The sequence below is a fragment of the Andrographis paniculata genome, unplaced genomic scaffold (genome assembly GCF_009805555.1).
Source record: "Andrographis paniculata isolate CXL003 unplaced genomic scaffold, ASM980555v1 Contig52END, whole genome shotgun sequence".
Taxonomy (NCBI): Eukaryota; Viridiplantae; Streptophyta; class Magnoliopsida; order Lamiales; family Acanthaceae; genus Andrographis; species Andrographis paniculata.
The window spans coordinates 5,446,267-5,473,232 of NW_026137587.1; the positions used below are offsets into that span (position 1 = coordinate 5,446,267).

The following is a 26,966-nucleotide window of genomic DNA, read 5'->3' on the forward strand; positions in this document are numbered from 1 at the left end:
TTAAAAAGGTATTTATTATGTTAAGTAAATAGTATAATTAATGGGATTGACGAAAATAAAAAATATATTGTAAGTTAAAAGAGTATTTATTATATTAAGTAAATAGTATAATTAATGGAATTGACGAAAATAAAAATGACAACGGACAGACGAAGTATATATCTTTTTCTAATTTCAAAACATTACATCAAAACGTTACATCAAATATAACCTTTTACTTGAAACCTTATCGCCAAATGATCGGGAGTTCCTCTATTCAATCCTTCTCGTTGAAAGGTTCTATACATCCGCCCTTTCTCAACGCATTTAAACATTTTCATACTGGTACAGAAAAATGTATCGTAATGAAGAATTTGTTACATTCCAGAGGTGAGCAACAAGATGTATTGATTTCTTCAAAACTGTGATATGATGGATCATATTCTATTGTGGGTTTCTATCATAATGCCACAGGCTATAACAATAACAAATTTGATTTTAGAGGCACAATTGATATCTTCTTCTTATTCTTACTAAGATGATGCTTTCCTCTTCTTGTTTGATTTTTGCTTCTGCTTCTTAGCTTTCGTCGTTTTCTTCCATGGGTTTGACTCGGGACCTTCATCTTCATCTTCCATCAAGTGTTGGTAATCTTCAAGGCTTGCGAATGGAGATGCTCCAGCTCCAGATTTCCCACGTTTACGTTTTCGCTTTGTATTCTTTCTTCCTTGATCAAATGTTTCATCCAACTCACCATCATCGTCTGCTTCTCCCACTGCAACATCACCATCCTCACTTGCTTCACCTTCAACATCTGATAGGGTGTCACCTAGTTCATCTTCACTAGCATCACGGATCAAATCTTCATCATCCTCTTCGTCCATTTCATCCAGGTCATCATAATCATGGTCCTCTGCCTCTGAGGAAGGATTGGCAGCAAAATCAAGCATGTTATCAATCTCTTCATTGTCACTTTCATCATCACCATCAACGTCGATATCATCACCATCAACGTCGATATCATCACCGTCAACATCATACAACTCTTCTGCAGCCTCATCCTCAGCCGTCTTCTTCTTCTTCTTTTTGGGCTTCTTAGAGGAATTCATTCTATTCATGTAGAACTTATGGAAAACAACATCCTCGGGGGCCACATCCGATTCAGCCAGTTTTAAGATTTCAGCTCCTATCATCTGGCGGTTCATGTCAATCTGCAACAAATGGCCAAAGTTGAAGGTTACTACTACCAAATCAACTTCAAATTTATCATTCCAATTGAAGAATCAGTAACTGACATTTTCTTCTTCAATTTGAGCTCAACAAATATAAGACAGGGTTCAGAACTTGAAGATATTGCGCATTCTTACCCAAATCACCCAGATTATGACATTTTTTAAAAAAAATTGTATGTATACATATATATATATATATACATTAAGATACTGCAAATTGGAAATAAAACAGTAAAATAAATTAGGAAAACTGTCTAACCTTCTTGGCTGGCTCAATTTGGGAAGCGCCATGCCATATGTTTTGTTTTGGTTTCTTTTCCATAAACTTGTCCAGGAATGCACCAAGTGAAAGATCGGCAAGTGGATTTCCATTATATACGATGTTGACTCCAGATAGAAGAGTTCTAGCCATTGCAGCAACTGATGGATGCACATGTTGTGCTAGTACTGTAAGCTCCCACCAGCCAACTCGTTCAGCATTGCTGTTATTCACAAAAGTTAACTCAGTGAGAAGTGAGAACAATCTGTTTCTGTATCTCAAGGAGGTTTACAACGAACTTTCCAAAAAATTGCATCAACGAAAAATCGATATTGTATGTCTAACTTGATGCACCAATTATTTTAGACCAATAATGCTTAAAAATGTAGAACCAAAGTTTATACCAGTATCTAGGCTCCCTGTGTCGAGGGTCATAACCTCCTGGTCGTGTTCGCGCTTGAGTATTGTGCTTTTCCTGGTCAGAAGTAGGCTTAGATCCCTCAAGTTTATCAAGACCATCTACCCCGAGTAAATCATCTGATTCACTAAAACCATTCTCTTCAGAATCGGAATTCGAAAAGTTACTTCTATCAATTGAATCATCAGCATCATTGTCAGATTCACTGCTGGTGTCAGTCGCTTTATCTTTATTGAAATCATTTCCTGCTTGATTGTCATCATTGTCTGGTATATCTTCAAAATGCTCTAGATCTTCATTGGCATCACCGGCCTCATTTTGTAGCATCATGTTCCTAAAAGACACAAGAATTCGAGTTCAGCATATTATGAGATATTCATATCTACACAACTGAATGTCAATGAGAAACCAGGGTACCAAAGTGGAGGGCGTGCTTTAAGGACTTCAGAAAGTAGGAAAAGGCATCCACAAGTATGTTGAGGGGGAAGTTGTAGGGCAACCTGCTTGGTTATTAATGGAAAATAAACACAGTGCATAAGACTAGTATGGTGCCAAAATATTAAACTGCCTCATATTTTAATAATGATGACAGTGCAGTAATAGGCCAGATCACAATCATCAAGGGAGGCGTCCATCATATACACGAAGATGAAAGATCTAAGAGATTAGCTGCTCAAAGAATTCTTATGCTTGTTTCAAGCCTGAACTACTACTTAGGGGAGTGCTCGTAGTTATCATCATCCCATCTACACCTTAAAAAGTGAACTTCGATATTTTTCAGCCCAATAACTTAATGTGCAAAAAATTAATAGACATAATTGAGTGTTTTCAAGTCATCAAACCTGCTAAGTATCACTGTCACCTCAAATCATATTCTTAAAATGCTTACAATGCATACCTGTAATAAACGCTTGGCAAATGCAGCAACTCGCATTATATTTATATCATTCTTCATCACCCTCAATATTAGAGCAATAAACATTTCCTCCTGTAAAGGGTAAGATAACATGGTAATTTTATCAGAATGGAAATAGGAAATGAGTAGGCATGTTCAATGAAAGCGAGAAGAAAAAAAAAATTATAAACCAAGTTAAGAAAATAAACTGACATACTTTTCACATCATAGCTCTAACACCAACACGGAAAAAGGAGTATTAGGCTGCGTATTGTGAAAACTTAAGTATCAAGTCTTACATGTGTGCGCATTTGTGTTTTCAACGCATTTGTGTTTTTAATTTTGTTTTTGCAACGTACAATATATATTAAAATAATTTTCCCCTATAAATTTCATCACATCCAACACCTATTTTCCATTTCAAGTTTTAAATCTAATAACACATTAAAACATCCTATAACAAACACACCCTAAGTTATTGGGTGCCTTTTGCAACTAACTAACTAGTAATTATTTATACTTGTTTGTGAGCTTGATGTTGCACACAGCACATAGCAAACCCATCAATTAAATTGGTCCAGTTTTTATTAAAAAAACAGCTTAAATGTCTGAAGCCATTGAGTTTTATGTGTAGAATGAGTTTGCATAGAAGGGCCTTGAGATTCTACTTATAAGGTCAAAAAAGCATAATACATACATACATACATATATATATATATAGTTATCCAGAGCAATCCAACTTGAGTACACAATCATCAAGAAAAAATCGTAACTCAAGCAGTTCAATTTTCTAATTCTCAAGTCCTTGAACATGCACTGGCAGTCATGGAAACAATGCCTATTTAAGTTAATCAATCAGTGGGGTAAGTAGAAAGCATATAACAAGAATCTGCACTAAACACAGAAAGCATCAGTGTATGAACTTGAATCGTTTGACATACAATGTGAAATGTTTGCTTTTGCCAGGAAATGTGTATAAAAAATAATAAAATAAAAAAGGAAGAGCAAAAAATCCAAGTGCACAATTTCAAAACATATAAAGTAAGATTTATGACCGACCTTGGAAGAATTTATCATGGCAGGAAGCAGAAGTTTTGAGTACAGAGCACAGTAAAAGCGATCACTGACAATCTGATTTTTAGATGAGATCTTGTCAAGAAGCATCAGGGCTTGAACCCCAACATTGAAGTTCTTAGAATGAACCTGAATATAGCACAATTCTCAAATATAAGATATGTAAAGTGACCATCCAACTCATATCCATATAATAGCCAATGAAAGTTTGGGCAAAAAAGATTTACCAGCTTAAACAACAAAGGAGTCTGAACCTGCAGTACATCATCTGCTTCATCACTGGACACAAATGGAAAAGCTCTATTAACACCCTGCATCAGAATAAAGAGAACAGTTAAAAACAGCATCTTAAGAAGCATGTCCAACACAGCAGTAGACATAGATATCCTAGTAGTGTCAGTAGCAACGACTCCCGAGTTTAAAGCAACAAAGAAATTTTGCATGCAGCTACAAAAATGTTCAGAAGAGATATTTAGCTGGGAAACATGATGAAAAATGCCAATGCTCCATAAAATCCAGATTTTCACAGTTTCAACAACAGACCCACTTCATACAGGTAATCTTGATTAGATTTTAAAATATAAAGAAATAGTTAAAAATTACAATTAGAAGAAAAAAAAAAAAAAAAGTGCATTCAAGACAAACATGGATAGCATTATCTTGGGAAGAAAAAGGGATTGAATTGACTGACAGTTAAAAGAGCTGATAATAACCGAGAATCCATTTCAACGTGTGATTCTGATGTGTCTTTTGTTTTATCCTTTTTTGAAGAACTAGAAGCCTTTTTGCCATGCTTTGCAACAGATGGTTCTGCTCCAGCCTCAGATATCAAAACCTGATGAAAAGAACATTAATGCTTTCAGAGGTTGGAAATAAACCTATTAGAGTAGACACACTATTCTACAGAAGGCAATCAATATAAAGCGATAAACATGGTACAGAAACAGTCTAAACTAAGCAACAAGAAACAAACAATAGATAAGCAAAAGAAGGATTAATTCTTCATAAATTACCTTGAATAGAGCAAAATAAATATCAACCAATCGTTTCGCTGCTTTAGGCCCATCACCTTTTGGACTCAAGCGAACTTGACTCAAAAAGTTTACCTACACATCAGTATGCATTAAATGAAATAAGACTACAAAGTATGAAAATCAAAACATGAGCAGCCAACCAACAATAGAACCAATAGCCAGTCATTAATTGGCTCATTCCAAACAAAGATTTACAACTTTTTAAACCTAACAGAGATCAGATGTCATTTGTGATTCCCAGCACACCCAAATCCCAATAAGTTTCAAAGAGAACGTTTGGTCCAAAGCTATCTCAGAAATATTTTAAATGTTCAAAAGATGAATCTAAAAGCTGAACTATGGTAGAAGCCAATGAAAGATAAATGTCTGTTTCCTATTAGTCACAACAAAGTTAACATATTAAAAGGAAAATCCAAAAATACCAAAGTGACCGCTAACTTAATAGAATCAAGAAGTACATGCTTGATCAACAAGTAGAAAAGATAATTACACAAACATAGAAGCATGAGAAAAATTATTCAAACATACAGCATGATACTTGGCTCGCAATCCAAGATGAGGGCGAAAAAGGAAATTATCCACCTCATCAATCACCACTGCCTGTAAAGAGAGAGAAAAGCTTCTCAGTTTACATTTTTTATTATAATCTGAAACATACTCAGAACAATTAGAAAATTCTAGAGAAATCAAATTTTATATGAATAACCACAAATAAAAATTTCAGTTTACAAAAAGTCCTGACCTTTCTTAAAGCACATATGACCAAGAAAATTTAGGATATAGCATAAGGCATAATGTGAGATAATATAAGCAATAACCTTCATATTTGGATGCTCAGCTAAAAGATTTGCCAAGTGATAATCAGCATTTGATGCAACCTTGTTTTCAGGATCTCCAAGCTGTACATGACTCAGTAATAAGAATATGATCCAGATTTTAACCAAATTATTTGTATCCGTTGCACAGTTGAATGCAAATATACCTTATTCACCAAAAAAGAGAGAAGCCGGCGTTCTTGCTCCGATTTACTTTTCAGCAGCACAAACATAATCTGAGTCATCAGGATACAAAATCATATTACAACCCACACTTTTCCATTGGATTCAGTTCATTTCATTCTTTTGTAAGGTATAAATGCCAACTCATGAATTACATTACATTTAACTCATACATGGGTAAATGCACATCGCATAACATGCTGCACCCAATGAGTCGTAAAACTTAAAAATAAATTAAACTTGACATGAGCAATCAACCTATGTGAATCTTCCAAGTATGAAAGAACCACAAATAGCAGATATCAGTGAATCACTAACCTTCAATGCCATACTCTTAAGTTTAACTATTACATCAAGAGAAGCTTCATGAAGTGCAGAGACAAAGCGCTCATACCTGCAAAACAGGTATGGTTTACAAGTCCAGCATTCAGTAACAACAAGATATACTCAATTACTGATAAAAACAGCTCTCCCATATATTTAACTTACTATTATACCTCACTGCCTACAAAAAAAAAAGAAAGAGCTGGCAGTGCCAACAAAAAAGAAAGCAGATAAATAGAATATACCTCTCCTTCAAAGATTCCTCCCAATGCCAAAACAGTAATAGCGAATGACCATCTTTTGTATCAGATAGGTGATTTAACGGCCGTTGGAAAAGGGTCTTCAGCTTACGATTAGGGAGCAGACTGGCAGAAGAGTCTAAGCAATATCAAGTACAATACAAACAGTGATGCTGATAATATATGTTGCAGATGCATGGGTGACTACAAAAATGAACTTCCCACAGAATAAGAAACATAGCTAACTAAAAGCCAAGACCTTCCATAATCAAACAATGGCTTTTAGGGTTTCAATTTTTTAACATGTAGCATGAAATTATGAGGATGTGAAGGAGGTATCTCACATCAAAAACATTTCTTTCAAAGCCTCAAAGGCTGTAAATGCATGTCGCTTCCCAACTTTCGATGTTACCATCCCTGCAAGAACCATTATCATTACATCATCTTCCAGCAGACTGAGTATTCCCAACAAACAGCTACAACTTGCTCATACATAGCATCACGACAAATTTAACTCGACTTGAGAAAATTTTTCAAAAAGTTAAATTACCCAGAAGTGAGTCAATTGCTCTCAAATTTCCAACAGCATTATCCCCGATCAACACGGACAGCGCTGAGACCTTATCGGCAGCTGTGCCTGACCTCTGCGTGGCAAGAAGCATCTTAATATCGCCGTGCTGCCCTCTTGACGATAAATAATCCTGCGCATACTGCACCAACAACCGCTCTCCCAGCTCTTTCTTTTCCTCCACAAAATGCTTCCACTCATCGACGCTACTGAACTCGATTTTCTTATCTTTACCAATCAGTTTTTCCTCCAGCTCAGCCGCATCGTTGTACCAAACGCCCAATGCACTGGCTCTTACAAGCGGCAGCTTCGGGAGGTTCTTGAATCTGTTGCTGTTTTCAACCACTGGATCACTTTCTCCGGGATGATTGTTTCGATTTTGTGGTGGTTTAGATTTTCTAACGGGTATGTCCTTACGTTTTTCAAATTTAGAATCCTTAAAATCCCTTGGAGGTTTAGAGGGTGGGCGTGCGCTGGTTCTAATGGGGCCGGTCTTCCGGAAATCGGAGTCGTTGAAGCCAGAGGAAGGAGCGGAGGAAAAGCCGAGGGAAGAGGCAAAAGATGCAACATCGGATTGCAGAGCAGCAGGGTCAAGTTGAGACTTGGCGTTTTTAGTAGCAACCATTATCCTGCACTTGACACTGCTTCTTCTGGTTGTGTTGATAGACTAGAAAATGTGCGGAAGTGAGAGATGAAACGAGACGTCAGCCACCGCCGGAAAACGGGAGGGACGGCCTGGCCAAGGTTTCAAGAAACAAGAAGACGAAGAAAAGGGTTTTAGCTGTTTGCTTCGATGGTAGAAAACGAAACAAACAATAATGGGCCGTAGTGAAAACGATTGTTCGATTGGGCCCAAATTTTATAGTTTCGAAATTTAATATTAGGCCAATCCTTAACTACTACACTAATTAAGAAATTTTGTAAGTGTTTGGTTGGATTTTTTGAAAAAATTCAATTATAAATGCAAAAATATTAAATCACATATTTTTTTTATATTATATTAGAAAAATAATTACATTAAAAATAAATAGATAGTATGAAAAGTCATTTAAGAAAAAAATAATGTGAAAAGTTCAATTTTATGAAATTTGATATAAAAATCATTAAATTTATATATATGAATATACAAAACATAATAGTATTTGTTGTGTTTTGATATGGAGGGATATTTTTTTTTTATGTAAAATAATTATATAGATAATATAAAATAATATCTGTATAATATATTAATTTTTTTATAAAAAAATGTTAGAAAAATTGTGTGTAAAAGAACACACCCTAAAGTTGAACGAGTCCCCTTTTTTTAATAAAAAAGAGAGAGAAGTTCAGAACAATTTTTGAAAAAACAAGTTCTATCCCTATATGTACATGTGCATCTGAGAACTAGTGTGTTGAAAGAGTCAATCAGGATCATCTCACTGTCTGAGAAAGAATATTTACAAAGGAAGGAAGAATAGCATTAGATGTAATCACATAGATAAAATCAACTTAAATTAAATTAAATTAGTTGTTTGTTCTCTTCTCTTCTGTACAAATTCGAAAGTAATGGATCAGAATCTGAATCTGGAATCAGAATCAGAATCTGAATCTATGAAGTCTGTATGACAGACAGTGACTGTCGGTCAGTATCCACAAGAAATTCTTCCATAACTTTTTTCTGCTGCCTTATTCACTTGTTTCTTTCTTCCTTTTGGTTAAAGATAATAGTAATAGTAATAGCAATAGCAATAGCAGTCTCACCATAGCATCCTTGGGATGTGATGGAGGAATGAGTGAGTGAGTGAGTCAAGTTATGGCAGCAAGAAAGAATATCTTCTAACAATGTCTTGAGCCTAGGAATCTGGGGTTGGTCTTCAAGGCATAAGCACATCTCCATAGGCAACCCAGTGCGCGAATTGATCCGAGTAACCCGACACATTGCTGGAGCTGCTACCCTGCCGCTCCCTCGCGAGCTGCTGCATATCAGTCCTAACGTGGTGATTCGGTTTCGTATGGTTGCAAATTTATTTCCTAACATAATTCACAAAGTACACAAACTCACCGTCAGGCTTGATCCAGATCGGTACGATGAAGAGCTGCATTCCATTCTCAATTCGCCTGATGACATCCCAGTGGATGGAGATCCATTGAGAGATCTGCATCCACCAAACAAACATATATATATATATATATAGTCGCACCAGTTCTTATCTTGATAAATGATCATGCATTGTGCTGCAGAGTTAGATTTACCTCTCATACGTCTCTTCCTCACATGAATTTCCCGATGAAAGCCAATCCAAATCAAAGAAATTCGAACAGTCAAATGAATCTCCACGTTCAACAGAGTAAACACTGTCGGTCTCTGGGTTCTGCTCAGGCGGAGTAGCGTCAGGGAAAAGTTTTTTACCAGACGTGGATGGAGTGTGCCTACAAATGGCAAAAGGCAGGTCGTATTTATGAATTAGTAAATAGTAGAGCGATCAATGGATCACCGACAAGTGGAAGCGGCATTGTTCAGTAAGCGGGTATATCCAAAGTACATGTAATAAGATGCATTGCTTTCACAAGGTGGGATTTCTGGGGTTGATTCCAGAGGATTGATATTATTGTCTTGGATCTTCACAGGCAACGGCCTCCTGGAGTTATCCATGGGTAGAACCCCTGCACCTTCGATAGTTGAGATGCTCTCGCAAAGAATGCTCCCATCAGAAAGAGATCTTTTGATTATTGACCTGCAAATTCCGATTTTCATCAAATCAGCAATACAACAGAGAAGACATGCAGTAGTAAGAAGTTAGTATTAGAAAACAAATATTTGATTTGATATTTTTGAAAAAAAAATTGAAATAGTGCCAAACACCTCAAATTATTGTCTAACCAAAGCTGAAAATTTCCAGCACAAGTACACGAATCAGCAATTTATCATGATTCATGGAACAGATCCTTCCACTCAACTTGGATTCTAAGAAGATTTCTCATGTCTATTTCACTTGCAGCACAAAGAAGGGATGATATGGCATTCTACAAATGAGAATTACTGGGAATAAATATACAAAAGAATGTGAAATTCTCGGATAGTAAGTATGCTGCGGAGAGAAGAGTACAGCAAATAAAGAGATGAGCATCAATGAAATGCGGCTCCATGAACTTGGAATTTAGAGCAAGGCAGAACATCAGTAACAAAACAACAAGAAGTTACTAATGATTAACCTTTCAATAGAAGGTACTATATTTGAGAATGCAATGGAAATGATTCACAAAATACACCTTCAGTTACCTTGAATGTTCCTTGGTAGATACACCTGTCCCAACATTACAATGTTGATCAGAATCCAGTTCCCAAAGAGCTGGTTTACCCAGTTGAGGCTGGAAATGCCCCAAGAACCTACACATGAACAACTAGAGTTAACGACATGGAATCAAAACTACAAATCAGTTTAAGCCATAATGACTTCTTTTGGCAAAGAAATCTTAAAGGAATTAGAATAATAAAATCCCTTGGCAGGAATGTCATACACGTTTATTGCATCCTGTTTCTCGGGATCCATGTAAGCATTACTGTAGTATCGTTGAAGAGTTCTAAAAAACTCCTGGGACTGTGTTGTTGCTTTCCACTGACCTCTTCTCTCTGAAAAGATCTGAATGCAAACCCAATTATCAATCAGTAATTGTGAAATGCAACAACCAAAAATGTAAACATAGATTTAAGATATAAGCTCAAGTGGATTGCATGAACAAAAACATATTAGTCACACTATAAGAAACATCATGTTGAGCACACAGTTATAAAATCATATGTTCAGATTCCAAACTTAGGCTACCAATATAATTTCAAAACCTACACTTTCTAGAACGAAAATTAGCCAAAACTAGCTTTATATAAGCATGGAAGGACAACCAAAGATGCATTAAACATCTAACAAATGCTTACCTTATTGTGTGCAGCAGATCCACCATATTGTAAAGCAAGCGTGTCACCCATAGCTTCATAAATCTTCATTAACTCATCAGCCAAAGGGGAGTCCAAACTAATGTACGGAACATCAAGGTATCGTAAAACATGGAGCTGGTGACCAAGAGCAACAAGGCCATAGACAAATTGCGCAACATTAGTGCGATCTAGACAGTCTATGCAATTTGTCCTTAAAACGCCTTTCTGAAACACTGGAGGCTGGACAAATTGAATTCCACTGACATCACAATCACTAACACTATCCTTGCTATTAACATCATTTGCTGCATTGAAGAGTTCATCATCACTGTTGCAGTTCTGGTGGCATGGAAGTCGACTGTAAAAGAGTTATAAGAAAATTAGATAAGAAATAAACATAAGGGCAGCAATATTATTCGAAACAAAGATTCAAACATAAATTTGATGGCCAAATGAACTATTACAGAACTTAGTGAAATTTCCACATCAAAAGACCCTAAACCAATGTCTACTAGTCATTGGCATGAATAAAAGCACCATCATAAAACAATATACAAGCATGTACACACATAAAACAAATTTGCAGACTTCAGTTAAATGAGGATAAAACACCGCTAAAAAAGCGGGGTATCTAGCCTACATCAATTTTATGAAAATGAGGGCCAACATTAATTTTATGAAAATGAGAAGACGTAATGGAAACACCAACTTGATTTACATAGGCCAATGATTTGACAAAAGCAGATCAGTAAACGATGGGGCCGGAACATTTTCATGTTTCAGTACCTTGAAGATGGGAGAACGTGACAGTAAAAGAAACCGGTCAAATCCAAAGCATTAGAAGCCACTTTCACTAAACATTCCAACACACTCGTCGCCTTGCTGTTAACCAGAAGCATTTCTTGAGACAACCATGTCATAACAAAATAAGCAAAAATAAAGAAAAGAAAAGAAAATTGTGGCAGTTTATACTTTCGAGAGTGTCTACTGAGATCCCAGTGAAGGAACTTCAAGTGCATCTCAGGTGGAAGATCTTTATTGATAACTTCAATAGCATTAGCAAACTCTGATCGGAGAATAGCTTCTCTTGGTTTCTTTTCACGAGTCTGGGAATCAGGAGGAAAATGTCAGCTTAAATAGGAATCAGATCCTGTATCTATTAAATTTTTATTGTTAAGAAAAAATATAACATTACCTTAATCAAATTTAATATGATAATAGGATTCCCATATCTCTTGACAAGATTATCAAAGTGAAGTCTGGTAGCTTCATACTTATCATCCTTCTTTGATACTGGACAAAAGAAATAGTCAATGAAAAACTGAGTATTTACTATTTAGCATCTAAAATAGGCATGAGTCGCAAGTTATACATATTATATCGGGTTTAATATTCAAACGCGACGTCTCCTGGGACCAAAAGAGGGGTATTGAACCCCGGTTCTGCACAGCAGAAGATATTTGTATAGGACTTCCTTCAAGTACATCCTCAAGCACAATTTGTTCAGTCTCAACATCATTCGCCACACGGCCCTTTTCATTCACTCCCCGTTTCAAATACCTGCAGTGCAAAATGACAAGATTGGCTTAGGTCCTTCAATACTGGAAGCTTTGTACTGCAGAAGACAGACCCTTCCAATCCATGAAATCTATGACCCCATCAAGAAATCGCCCATGTCCAGTACAAAAAGGGTTCTTTCAATGTAACTTAAGCATTGCATGATGAAAACAGAGCATATCAATAAATAACAAAGACACATTAGTCTTGGATATCGGAACAACCTTGTTCCAGCATAATGACGGGATCGCCTAGCAATGAGAATTATATTAACATCACGCCCTGCTACAGAAACTTTAACCTGTTAACAATCCAAAAATAACCTCATATGAGTCATCAAAATAGACAGATTACACAATGCAGGGGTATTCACTAAAACAAGTTAAATAATAAGGATATGAATTTCGAAACACGACAAGCATGGGATATTAAACCATCTTCCTATATAGATTGATAGATAAATGATAAGATGTGGCAAAACATCTACATATAATGCCAATGAAAACATAAATTCACAAAACAAAAAGAATGTGCCCATTCTTAGCACTCAGAAAATAAAAGGAGAAGAAAGAAAAAACTAACAAACAAAAAACATCTGAAAAGAATATAGGAGCAAAAGTAACATGGAAACACAGCTGTATGAGAACAATTCTTGGAGGGAAAATGCTATTAGTAATCACCTGCTTAAAAAACCCATACACCAATGCCACCGTCCATAAAGAATTTTTAACCTGCTTGCGAATTCCACGAGTTAAGAACTCATTCCAGACAAACATTGTTTCATAGAGGACTAGTCCTGCTTCATGATTGCTGAGATTCTTCTGAAGGCTATGCATGACATGGTAGGAGTAGCTAAAATAGAAGTCCTTGGTAAGATCCACAGCACGTAAGAGCTTCTTGTATCTACTTGTCACAAAAAGAGAAAAGACAAAGGAAAAAAAACAAGTGAATACAACTCCCTAGTAAAATATTATGAACATTTGGGTTCAAAAACTTGAGTAAAAATAAAATAAATAAAGGCAATAAATGACCCCCTGAAAATTCTGATGATTCCTTGTCTCATAAAATGTGCTAAACTAACATCAGAACACCAATATCAGCTGTCCCTGCATGTATGCTGGGAAACACTGCCAGTGACCACTAAGAACAATACAGCTACTAATCATGCATGAAGAAAGTTACACATCATATCTAAAAGATATATATGACTAATGCATTCTCTCCTTTACCCAAAGCAATAAGGAGACACTAATGTGAGCACAAATTTCTCATTAACCTCATATAACTGGCATCGACAAAAGAGTGCCTCGCAAAGTTTTAGAGGGTCTCCGCACAATATAGATTGGAGAAAGAGGCTGTAACAAAATGAAAATGAAATAGCTGAAAGAACAAATATATTTATCACAAATAATCAAGATACAAAAAGAACAAGCATATTCAATATTATGCTCAGTCCACTTGCAACACCCCCCCTACAACTTTACATACACATGCAGAATAGTCAATAGACCTGTTCTCGTTCTTAGAATAAGTCATGTTTGAGTGCACGGTAGAATTGGATATTTGGATCATCTCGCTCTTGGCAATGGAATATATGGCATGACCACATATTGTTCCAATCTTCCTTCTTTTAGTGATAAGCAGCATGTAGTAAGGTCCTAAAAATTTTATGATCCCTATAATCACAGAAGGAAACCATAATTAATAAGTAAAAAAGAGAAATTCTTCTCAGCCTTACATGCCATTAATATGCAAAGAAAGAAATTGCTGATGTACATACCAACAATTCCATAGCATGTAGTAACGAATTTCAGTCCTCCTGTAGACAGGTTTCCTTCATGAATTCGTTTCAGGAGGTCATAGCATTCAATTTCTGAGTAAATTGTTGAATCTTCAATGATGCTTAGCTCTGATTGTTCTGACTGTTCTGGGTGCTCTGATCGGCTGATCTTCAAGACCTTCCAAAAAGTTCTATTTTTGTCCCGCCCAATCATATAAAAGTTCTACAAAAGTAATAAACAAGTTGATGAACGACTCGTAACCTAGGAAAAAGAAACAGCATCACATGAATATTCTTTAAGCCACCAAGAAGAGAGCCAAGAGTAAACCAAGAAATAACCCACCAATCCATTAGTGTGAGTTTTTTTATCTATTCCACTTAAATCATCAGTAATCTAGAATCCCGCATTCTTTAGTCCTACCAACACATCCAATAATTTCTTCCCAAGATGTAAAACTGCTTCCTGCGAAGGAAAGGATTTGAAAAGTCTCAAATGCACAATGTGGGGCCATATATGGATCGCGGCCATTGTGTTTTGTTGAATGCTTCTAGGTTTGAATATAACATTTCTTTTACAATAGCTTATATTCATTATTTTCGAGGATTCCCTTTCTTCTTTTAGTATGACATGATACAGCATTATCCAGGGGTATCCTGTACACGTCATCAAATCATTTTACGTATTTTCACATTCTTATTAGTTCCACTTACTTTTCTTATTCCTCTTCTGATGTATCAAATAGTTAGATCTAAACTATCTCAACAGCGTCATATAATCTATCATATTTCTTCTCATATCACATTTAATCACCCATAATTTCAATCTAAACCTTATGATTAGCTCTATAGCTCCCAAAGAACAGAAATTGTTGCACGATAAAAGGAGCAAGTTCAGTTAATGGTACACCATTTTTCTTTTTTGCCAACTGGCAAATCTCGCTTACGCAAGCAGCACATAAAGACATAGTAGCACATGCAATATTTTTAATTCCATAATTCCAATATAAGAAAATTCTCCGCCTTAGTTGGATGTAAAATGCGGACCTTTAATATCTATCAACTTCCCATAAAATTAGATTAGTAGATGTAAAGTGCCAGGTGTAAAATCATGGCAGCTAAACAAGCACGTGTCGCTAAAGACAAAGACGATTATTCCACAGAGGAGAATCAAATTGTAACCGCAGACACATTTCCTAGTTAGTGCCGGCGTGCTAAATTTAAGAAGCAATCAAAGTGAAGTATACATGGATAAACATACAAGAATGATTGTTTAAAAACATTCAATAAACCTTGCACAAATGCACGAAACAGGACCTTGCTTGCACTTACATTATGTTACAGCCACTGGCCAATTTATCATATGTTCTCAATTCTAACACCATCATTTCGGTTCAACTTAAGCCATAAAAATGCTTTGAGCAACAAATCAGTGTAGCGTGGTTTTTGGCAAGAACCATGAGTCACCTAGAGCCTTTCCATAATCCTTTTACAATGTTATAGATAACAAATTTCAAACACAATCTCACAACGAGGATCAAGTAGTCTACCAGAAAATTACATGGATATATCAAGTGAAAGAAATGTAAATAACCAGGTCACCGTCTTCCTTATCTCCATTAATGTCATGAAATTTAAATATATATACATATAAGAGATTTCTCAAAAGAGTCGAGGAGAAATATATGCCCCATGAATTAGAAGGAAGCAAAAGGTTTTGAATTACGGAAATTGCTCCTTTTGACGAGAAGATGTACAGCGATTAAACTCTGGTTAAAATATGTGATCGACTTTTCTTAGCACAAACCAGATTGAAAGCGTCTCCTTGATCATCGAAATTAGTCCCCCAACAAATCAAAATCAGCGATTTTTCTGTATCCCAACCCATAGATAAAACGTAACACAAACAACACTCGCGTTCAAACCAAAAGCACGAAAAAGATAGATTGAAACAAGAATATACCGAATGAGTTTCATAAAGCCTGAACTTCTGCAGAAAACTGCCCACGCCGTCGCCGGCAGAACTCAAGGCCACCTTCATAGCAACCACGTTGCGGTTCTCAAAATCCATGCTTACCATTCCCGAGCGTCGCAGCCCGGTCTCCTCAAACCTTATTAGCGCATACAATTCTCTACCCAACGACTGCTAGTCAACTGCATCAAAATTCGAATTAGAAACTCGAGGTGGACAACTACCTCTACAATGAGACCTGGTTCTGAACTGAAAAGCACAAACTTCCCGAACAATAGCGCCTGTGATAAACCTAAATCTACAATGGCGAGAACCACAGGAGACGAAATACCGCTAAGATCCGAAGAGGAGATTTAGGGACAGAGCTCCGCCGTCTGCATCCACAAAAAATTGTATGAAGAGAGAGAATAATAATTCAGCTTCCTTATATATATATATATATATATATTAATTAATTAATTGCGTGTTTCAATATTAACACTATTTTTTATTTTTTTTTCATTTTAAAAAAATGTAGCGTATTTGAGGAGAAGAGGGGCAAGTACGGAAACCTGATCGATATAGAAATGTGTAATATATATTAATTAATTAATTAATTAATTAACTAATGGAGTATAAGGACATTGTATAAAATAATAATTGTAATTAATAATAATAATAATAATAATAATAATAATAATAATAATATAAATAGAATAAAATAACATTTCTTATGATTAGTGGTTAATGTAATTTATTGTGCAGTAAGTAACAGTAGTGTTTTCTGAGGATAACGTTTTACTAATACTTATCTCACGGAATCTTTAACTAATTGCCTACACCTACCACTTTATACCAATTGCAAAATTTATACATGTATATGTTATCTATACAGAATAGATTTATAATTATTATTAATCTATCTATCCACGTAAAATAAAAAATAAAATAAATCAATTTTTTTGGAGGAATGTGCTATTTGATGATTTTTTTTTTATTATTTTATTAGTTTTTTCGAATAATAATTTTAACAAATAAAATGGTATATTTTTATAAAACATTTTTTTAAAAAAATATAACCTAAAAGATGTAGAGTATTATATTAAGCACATCATGTAATTATATAACGCAAAATGGTTACATTAAATAATAAAATTATAGGAACATGGTTAACAGACATGCATGGAGTAAATGCTATCATTGTAGTTGATCATATTTGTTAAATAATTATATAAGAGTATTTGTTATACTTATTTTTCCATTACTTCTATAATTACCTTATTAGTTTTTATAAAATTTATTATTTCAATTACCAAACACAGTTGACACACTTTATTAATATATATTTTAATTATTTTTTTATTATACTATTGCATAAATTTTCATATCTATAAAAAAGTTAGACAAATAAAGTGGGGTCGTGGAAGTAATATTTGTGCGTGTATGTTTTTATTGGTTTATATATAATATGGTGTTTGAAAATTATATATTTATAACAAACTTAAAATGCGGTTACTTTATATTTTCTTATAATTTTTTCTTTGCAATATGTTCTTTATAATTTTTTTGTAAATTAAATGTGATTATTCTATAGGGAAAAAAATTCAAAGAAAAAAAAAAACATAAATAATAACTTGAGTTTGTGGGACATTTTAGCAAAATGTATATATATTTTTTCTATTTTTAAACTAAGAAAATATATATAATTTGAGGCTTGGGCTACAGTTTACTCCAACCCCCTAATTAAATTTGTTTGTTTTATATTTTGATTTGAATTTTTTTTTTTTCTTAATGTAAAATATATGAAATTATATCGTTTATATAAAAATAGTGAATATATATATAATATTATTGTTTTGGAGAAAATATATTGAAGATATTTTAGAAAAGATTTGTGAAAGTATGTTATAGAATAACAATGTGTATATATTTTATGTTATACTTTTTCATTCCCAAAGATGAACAATTTTGTTTGGGCACTTGAATATGAGTAGTATAGATTAGTTATTTAGATAGTAAGGATTAGTTATTTAAAGATTAAAAAAATTAAAATATATATTTAAATATTTTTAACAGTATATTTAAATAAAATATATATACTATGGATCTTATTTGGTAGAAAATAAAATTTTATATAATACAAATATATAAAAAATGTATTTATTTATTTATTTATCATTACCATAAAGTAGTTATTATTTTAAATGTAAATAAAGAGTTTGTTCACACAATTTTTTTTACAACACTATTTTCAATATATATATATATATTATCATCTCACAAAAGTCAATATTCAATATAAAATATTATTTTTTATATCATCCACACAAATCCTTATACCTCGCGTCAAAATAAAAATTTCAAATCAAAATACTAAACAAACAAACCCAAAAAATATTTGTTAATTGAAGAAAAATATCAAAATAAAAAAATTATGAATGTGTAGTACGGATAAGAGATTATAAATTTAATTAAATTAATTTAGTATATCTTTTTTATGTTCGTTTAAAATTGATAAATTTACTAAAAATAAAATAAGTTATTTTTTGTGGGACAGACAAAAAAAAAAGTAAAGAGTTATATGTGGCTAGGCGGAGCGAGTAACAAATACATTTGTACCTTGACAAACTATTTATTTTTTTATTTTGATTTGTCTCGTAACGAAGTATTTATTCATTTTTTTTAATAATTGTACTATGTATTTAATATTATAAATAATTTTACTACTTATAATAATATTATACAAATATCATTACATTTATATAATATAATACTAATAAAGTTATTTTTTTCATTCATATTAAATATTAATATAATACTAATATATCTTAAATTTTGTGCAAAAATGATAGATAGATTACTCCTTTCGTCCACACCTATTTATCCGTTTACTTTTTGCACATAGATTTTAGTATATTAGTAGTATATACATAAAGACTATTATACCCCTTAATATTTATAGTATTAAGTGATGTTATTTGATGACATTTGTGTAATATTATATATATAGTGGGATAATTTTATATTTTAGCGGAATAAATATTTACTAAAAAAGAAAATAAATACATTTGCGATGGACCAACTAAAATGACAAAATAAATAGATTGACGTGGACAGAGAGGTATTATATTAAAAAAAAAACAGGTAAGCCAATTACGCGGCAGCACGTGGTGCCACTACAGCTTGCCAGCTGTTACAGCCGTATCCTTGCAAGTTGTAGTAGTATGACATACCACAAGTCAAAATATTTTGTACCACAATTCATTTAATTATTATTTTTGGTAATTGCAGACAAATATTTAAAATTCATATCTAATTTAATTTGATATATTTAAAATTTCTATTTTTATGTATTTATGAGATGTAATATCAACACTAATCGATAATGGGGCCAAATTCATTGAATCAAATGTGATGTGACCATCAAATTAACAAATTTGACGAAAGTACATACACATATACAAATTATACATGGGTTTGGTTTTTTAAATTATTTTAAAAAGTTATACGGTTTAAATTTTATTATTTATTATAAAAATATATTATTTCATTTAATAAAAAAAATACAACAAAATTAATAAATTTTTTTTAAAAAAAGACACATCCCATAATTGGCTTTAAAATTTCTAGCCAACAAAAATTACAAGTGATAAACGGGAAATAAAGGAATAAAAAACTATTAATAATAAATAGTGAGAATCAGCACAATAGAAAAGAGAATTAAACAATAAGGTTAATATTTAATTAATAATATAGATATTATTTTACTATAAATTAAATATGAATAATCCATTGCTAATGTATAATCCTTAGTATATAAAGAAAATGATTAATATTTATTCAACGCATTTTGCTAAAATAATTTATAAAATGTAAACAAATATATATATAAATAAATAACAAATTATTAATATTTAATCAGCATTGTATATACATGCAAATATGATATGATTAACATATATTCACCAAATTTTGATTAAATAACTTTGCAATTTAAAAATAAAATAAAATAAAAAATTAAAGTGAAATTTCACGTCTGGTTTAGGAGTATGACAATTAAATAAAAATAATATAATAATTAAATTTAAATATAATAATTCCGTGCTATGCACAATATTATAGCACGGGTTTACACTCTAATTGGATACTATGATGATGGAGACAACATTTTCTCTAATCATTGGCTAAAGCAATTTTTATTAACCACACCACGGGATTTTGTTTACTTTTTCGTTTATTCACACAATAATAATAATAAAAAAACACGGATACATTATTTAATTAATACTATCTCTGTTTTAATTTTTATTTTTATTTTTACTATTTTTACATATCTCATCCAAAAATATTTTTTATTATAATAAAAAAATATATATCTTATTAACAAAATGCTTTTAATTTTTACTTAAATTACAAGTATATATTATTGTATATATATGCATAAAGTACCATTATTATTTTAATTATTTTATATAAATTAAATAATAAAATATTATTATTTTTAATCTATTATAAAATCCTAATAAAACATACACTGAATGAATATTATAAAATAAAAATATATTATTTTATTTAATTAAACAAGTCAATTATTCAATATAAAATATTATATACTCCTTATATATTATCAATATATTTTTATAATTAAAATTAAAGAGAAAAACACTCTACATTTTTTAAAATATATTATGTATATATATATAATATAATTTTACTTTGAATAAATGAAATCAAAAAATAAATACAAATGGGTATATTTATAATATCTAATTTGACTGTAATTTTATTATTAATTTTAATATAAATATATAAATATTGATCATATAATCTATGTTGGTCAAAATCCTATATAAAATCGTAGTAATAGAAAAAAATTCAGTATATAATTATATTAATACAAAGATTTGGGACAATTGTTTGTTCCAAGGATTTTAGTGAATTATTTCTTAATGTTTTTTCGAAATATCAGAATAAATATATTTTTTTTCTTTTTTACATTATACTAAAATTTAATTTCGCATATGATCACAAGTTTAACCCCTACACCATCGAGTTATCTCTTACGGGACTATTTGGACATCTTCACTTTTGTGAGATTTTTGGAAAAAAAATAAAAAATTACATAATAAATTGTGTATGAAATATAAAAATATTGAATATATGTAGTGTATTAATCTTTTTTTTTTTTAAAAAAAATATAGAAAAAAATAGAAAGCATAAATCCGATATATTTTTTTTCTTTTAAAATATTTAAATATATAATTTATTATTATTAATGTGAAATTCCAAAAGTACCTACTTGAATTATAAGGAGATAGACTATTATTTGTAAGAGAAAATAATGATGATTTTTTGTGCGCAGATATATACTCCCTCCATCCAATTTTTTTTGTTTTAAAATATATTTGTACGATTTGTTAGGTAATTATCTTTTTATTATGAATTGACAAATTTGCCCTTAAAGATTAAAAGTAATAAATGAATGAAGGATAAAAATATAAAATTTGTGTTTAAAAAAAAATATGACAATAGTCGTTGGACGTCCCAAATAGAAAAGTAGCACATTAGTTTGTGCACGGAGAGAGAGTATGATCTTCCTTCTTATCACCAACTTTGTCGTCTTATCGACAAGTTACATCAAATTTACATTATTAAATAAATAAATAAATAAACATGTTGAGATTATCAAGAAGGAGACATAAGTCCACTAACGTGCACCTGTCATTAATAATTAAATGTATCTACGATACTTAAAAGGTATATATAAACAGTTTATTTTAATATATAAATTTGAAATAATACATTAAGATTGAAATTGATTAAATAATGTAAAATACTCTTTTTACTATTTTCATGTTTTTAAATGGTTATATATATTTTGTATTTTCTTAATGTATGAAATTAAAATATCAAATTTTATTTATTTTATATTAAAATGTATATTTAAAAACAAAAAAAAAAAATACTTACATATAGTGGAGTACTATTTATTAGCCACGTGCCTTATTCAATAATTGCCCCAATCATTGGAGCAGGGGATGAGTGGATGCATTTCATTTACTGTTCTTGTTGAGATGGACCTGTAAAATAATATTCCCCTGCATATATTTTGTTATACTTTGCCTGTTTTACGAGAAAATATATCTTTTATTTTTTAAAAATATATTGGACCATGCTTTCATATTATAAGTATTTTTATATTTATATTTATCTATATTAATATTATTATATCAAATTAAAATATATTATAAAAAATTATACAAAAAAAAAATACTATCAACTATCATAATATAATTAGTATTTAACTATGTAGAATTCAAAATTTTTACTATTCAAATTTCAATTCAAAATCCAAACCACCGGACAAACACACATATGAAAAATCAAGAATTGGGTTGTTATTTAAATTAATATTTGTTACTATGTGTTTGTCTGAAAATCATATAACTCCTCCATTGAATCCATTTTTGCAACCAATTCATTTCTTCTTGCATTTCTCTTTCCCACATTGTCTCAATAAATCTCATTCATTGCAATATCATGATCAATTGACTCTACCCAATTAAGTCTCTTTAAATCAATTAACAATCCCACATTGTATTTTTTTTTTTTTTTGGGTTGCTTTTAGCTTAATCTATTATCAAGTGATTTTGGGCCGAGGAATATTCATCATTTTATTAGTGAGGTTGGATTAATATGGATGATTAGGCTCGATGCTAACCAAATCATGTTGGATTCGTCTAAATTAATTTTATCCGGTTGGTTAAAATTCTTTGGAATCCACCCAATTTTGTTGATGAAATTGAATATGACAATTTAATTATATCCATACATTGATCAACAAAACGAAAGACTTATTGAATGAATTTATTTGAAAGACAATGATCTGCTATGATGATTTTCGACTACATTGAATTGGCATGTTGATTCAAAAATTCTATTTACCAAAAACACCTTGCTACGATTGATGACAATATTAGATGCCCCTTTCAAATAGCGAATAGCGCGACAAGATCAAGTTTTATCAATTTTTCAATTTCCGACTTGATTGATGAGAGCAATTCAAGATTATGCCTCCTCATTGACTTTTTGTGTGGTTGATAGACTGTTTCAATCAACAATTGATATTTGAATAGCTCTCTATCTAGCTTAGTTTGTGTATCTCAAAAAATTATAGTTCAAAAGTTTGAACACTTCTTGACATATTGTGAAGTAAGAAAAAAAAAATTAACGAAAATAAAAAATATAGATAAATTATATCGAAAGAAAAAAGTAAAATTATTATTTAAAAAAAAACATTAGGCCATGACTTGTATATTGTTCTGTTGGAGCTGACATCTATTTGGAATGGAGGAGACTATTACGACATAAGAGTTATAGTATGATGAGATTGGTTGGGCCGGGATGGGCCTTAAACATTTTTTACACACAGATATGACTACAGACGTCATATTAAAAAAAAAAAAGAGTACTATAAATTTACTCGAGAGTATATTTTAAAAACAAATTACTTACCTAAACCTAACTACGGCCGTCGCCGTCGCCGCCGCCGCATCTTCCTCTTCTTCCCAATCCTTGCACCCGCTTCTTTTTGCTTCTTCTTCCCCTTTTTCTTCTCCTTCACCCCATCGCTGCTGTTGGCCCAGAGTTGCTATTGTTTCCCAATCACAGCCGATCAGCCACATTTCGCCGCCGTTCACGACTTCAGCCAAGGCTCGGGAAAAAGAAAAAAAAAGCCGCCGGTTCGAACTGCAAACCGGCGGTTGGACCGCCGGTCGAACCCGCCTGGGCAAGTCTATGTTACTGAAGGAACATCGTTTGCTTGTACGGCGGCTTCGTCTCCAGTCGACCTATTCCCTCGAAACCCTAGTTAAATACGCTCCTCTCTGCCATGATCGCTGCAAGAGCTGCTCCGCAATACTTCAAATTTTTGCACAGGCTACGTGCATCTGCAACCCCTCAATTTTCGTCTCCTCTTATTGCAAGATATCTCGGAACCACCCTCGCTCAAACATCCGATCCTTCTTACGAATATCGTCGTGTTGACGAGGACAGCACAAGTTACAATCACAATGACCGGGATGGGAATACTCAATTGGGTGATAGTCCTGCTCATCGGAGTAGTGCGTTACATAGCGGCAATATGCATCGAAATCAAAACGTGAAGGATCGATTTCAGGGGTCCAATGGGGGAAATGGCCAGCACAATGTGAATTCAATCTTCAGTGGCCGTGGCGATGGGGGGACTTTTGGGATGCCGCCTCGGAATCACGGTGCAGTAGAGCTGCAGAATTCAGTTGGACAATTTGCTCCGCAAACTTATGTCCCTTATTCTTCAGTGCCGAGTGACGTGAAATTAACTGTGGAGCAAGCTGAAACTCCGGTTCAAACCACCACCAGCAGCCTACAGCATTTAGATGAATTTATCAGGCAAGGAAAATTGAAGGAAGCCGTGGAACAATTAGGACGGCTACACGGCGAGGGTGTCGAGGTTGATCTGCCTAGGTACATGATGTTGATCAAAGCTTGTGGTGACAAAGAAGATTTGGATGCGGCCAAAGCTGTCCACGAGCACCTCTTGAAGTCCACTTTGCACCTTGAAGTCAGGTCGTTCAATAGAATTTTAAAGATGTATTCTGATTGTGGTTCCATGGAAGATGCTTTCAAAGTGTTCGATGAAATGCCTAAACGTAATCTGACATCGTGGGACAACATGATAACTGGACTTGCCAAGAATGACCTTGGTGAAGAAGCAATCGAGTTATTTACAGAATTTAAAACATCAGGATTAAAACCCGATGGACAAATGTTTATTGGAGTGTTCTCTGCTTGCGGTGTTGTATGTGATATTGTTGAGGGAATGCTGCATTTCGAGTCTATGACGAAGGGTTATGGCATCATCCCTACTATGGAACACTATGTTAGCATAGTTGATATGATGGGAAATGCAGGGTGGTTGGATGAAGCATTGGAATTCATTGAAAAGATGCCATTGGAGCCGACAGTAGGTATATGGGAAACCTTGATGAAGTTCTCAAGAATCCATGGAAACAAAGAGCTTGGGGATCGATGTTTGGAACTTATCGACCTTCTTGATGCCTCACATTGCAATGAGCAGTCAAGGGCAGGCCTGGTAACCTTAAAGCCCTGTGACATTGTGGGAGAGAGAGAAAACAAGAAAGGAAATAGCGTAAATCTCTTAGATACAACCAGGGGAGCCCATGAGTACAGAGCAGGTGACAGATCTCACCCAAACCATGAAAGGCTATATGAATTGCTATGGGTGTTGAAGCAGCACATGAAAGAGGCTGGTTATGTACCAGACATCAGATTTATTCTCCACGATGTTGACCCAGAAATGAAAGAAGAGGCACTTATGGGGCACAGTGAGAGATTAGCGGCTGCCCAAGGTCTCCTGACCAGTCCAGCTCGGTCGTCCATGCGTATAATCAAGAATCTTCGTGTTTGTTGTGATTGCCATAATGTATTTAAGATCATGTCGAAGATTGTTGGCAGGGCAATTATCATGCGCGATAGCAAGAGGTTTCATCATTTTGAAGATGGGAGGTGCAACTGCAACGATTATTGGTAAAAGTATACCAGATTTTGTTGAGATAGTGGCTCATTTTTTCGGCTTTGATTAAGACACATGAAGGGTAGGAGTAAAGATACTATCTTTACACACTGTATTATGTGGGGAGAAATAGCTTCTTCTTTTTTTTGATAATTTATTGGGCATCAATATTTGGAGTTGTTGACACAGTGATAGTTATTTTGTAATGCTTTAATTCTTCTCAAGTGTTGCTCATGGAATTGGCATTATGCACTTAGTTAAGAATCCCCCTTGGGTATTCAAGAGAGGATCAAGTGTAGAGTATGTTGATGATGCCTTTATATTATGTGTAGTTGGATGATTGTTAGCATTCAATCTACTTGGTGAATGTGGGGTAGTTTTTTGATAAAAAAGTGAACCCTCTTTTGAACTTTTTTCAGCTAGTAGAATGAACATGTGGATGGTTAATCAGGATTGGTGGTAGAAATATGGATTTACTTGGTCTGAGAAAGGTGCCAGCCAAACAAACAATCAAACATTGGTAAGATGGGGAATCTGCAGGACAAACGGGTGGCCCCAAATACATGGGATTAGATGCATATCTGATGTAGATATAAAACAAACGCCTGAAACAAGTGCATCTGTATTGAGAGGAAACATTTATTAGGAAAATGATGATATTAATTAATTTTTGTTGCTGTTGACTCGTAGCAGTTGCGGTCAACCTTTCCTCTCTCTCATTGCTGGCAGATTATATATATATATATATGTGTGTGTGTGTGTGTAAAAAGTGCAGTGCAGTAAAGAGGAGAGGAGAGGAGAGGAGAGGAGAGGAGGGGAGGGGAAGGTATACAGAAAAGTAGTGTAGAGCAGAGTAGAGTATAGTCTAAAATGGATCCAATGTGAAAAAGCGTTTCGACTTTTGCAGCCAACATTATTTATTATATGTAGCCTTTTTCTTGGAAAACGGCCATGCACGGTCTCCTCTAATAAGTAGCATATTTATATAATATTGTTGTTGCTGTTGTTCTTGTACTAGCATTATTATACATGGATTTATGTAAATTTGGGCAGCCCTTTGAATTAATTGTGGTCTAATTTCTGATGAATATTTATTTATGTATATGATAAGTAGGCTTAGGGTGCATTTGTATTTGTATTAATATTTACAAGTGGTGTGGTGTTGTAGATGTAG

At 33.2% G+C, this 26,966-nt stretch overlaps 3 protein-coding genes across 6 annotated transcripts; 1 reads left to right on the forward strand and 2 right to left on the reverse strand.

Moving 5' to 3' along the window:
• Positions 1-335: 335 nt before the first annotated feature.
• LOC127254688 (protein SLOW WALKER 2) lies at positions 336-7,832 on the reverse strand. Its single transcript, XM_051279931.1, has 16 exons — positions 7,003-7,832; positions 6,797-6,869; positions 6,459-6,578; positions 6,208-6,283; positions 5,874-5,942; positions 5,710-5,790; positions 5,420-5,491; positions 4,871-4,963; positions 4,549-4,692; positions 4,085-4,168; positions 3,843-3,986; positions 2,787-2,876; positions 2,306-2,388; positions 1,875-2,222; positions 1,471-1,693; positions 336-1,190 (listed from the first exon to the last, which is right to left on the reverse strand). Exons 1-16 carry the CDS (start codon positions 7,643-7,645, stop codon positions 513-515), a joined length of 3,021 nt encoding a protein of 1,006 aa, XP_051135888.1. The 5' UTR covers positions 7,646-7,832; the 3' UTR covers positions 336-512.
• A 662-nt stretch (positions 7,833-8,494) lies between these two features.
• Positions 8,495-16,658, reverse strand: LOC127254476 (phosphoinositide phosphatase SAC2-like). Of its 4 annotated transcripts, XM_051279582.1 has the most exons (17): positions 16,571-16,658; positions 16,231-16,421; positions 14,271-14,493; positions 14,001-14,166; positions 13,171-13,393; positions 12,715-12,791; positions 12,306-12,493; positions 12,129-12,226; positions 11,906-12,039; positions 11,720-11,815; positions 10,934-11,291; positions 10,519-10,640; positions 10,280-10,387; positions 9,543-9,734; positions 9,253-9,429; positions 9,062-9,155; positions 8,495-8,975 (listed from the first exon to the last, which is right to left on the reverse strand). In XM_051279582.1, the coding sequence occupies exons 2-17, from the start codon at positions 16,345-16,347 to the stop codon at positions 8,874-8,876; spliced, it is 2,475 nt and encodes an 824-aa protein (XP_051135539.1). In that variant the 5' UTR covers positions 16,348-16,421; positions 16,571-16,658; the 3' UTR covers positions 8,495-8,873. The 4 variants fall into 4 exon arrangements, with proteins under 4 accessions (XP_051135539.1, XP_051135540.1, XP_051135538.1 ...); XM_051279583.1 differs by having other exon boundaries at positions 8,495-8,972; positions 16,231-16,639; XM_051279581.1 differs by having other exon boundaries at positions 16,231-16,639.
• A 7,062-nt stretch (positions 16,659-23,720) lies between these two features.
• LOC127254917 (pentatricopeptide repeat-containing protein At4g32450, mitochondrial-like) lies at positions 23,721-25,976 on the forward strand. Its single transcript, XM_051280265.1, has one exon. The coding sequence runs from the start codon at positions 24,110-24,112 to the stop codon at positions 25,808-25,810; it is 1,701 nt and encodes a 566-aa protein (XP_051136222.1). The 5' UTR covers positions 23,721-24,109; the 3' UTR covers positions 25,811-25,976.
• Positions 25,977-26,966: the final 990 nt, after the last annotated feature.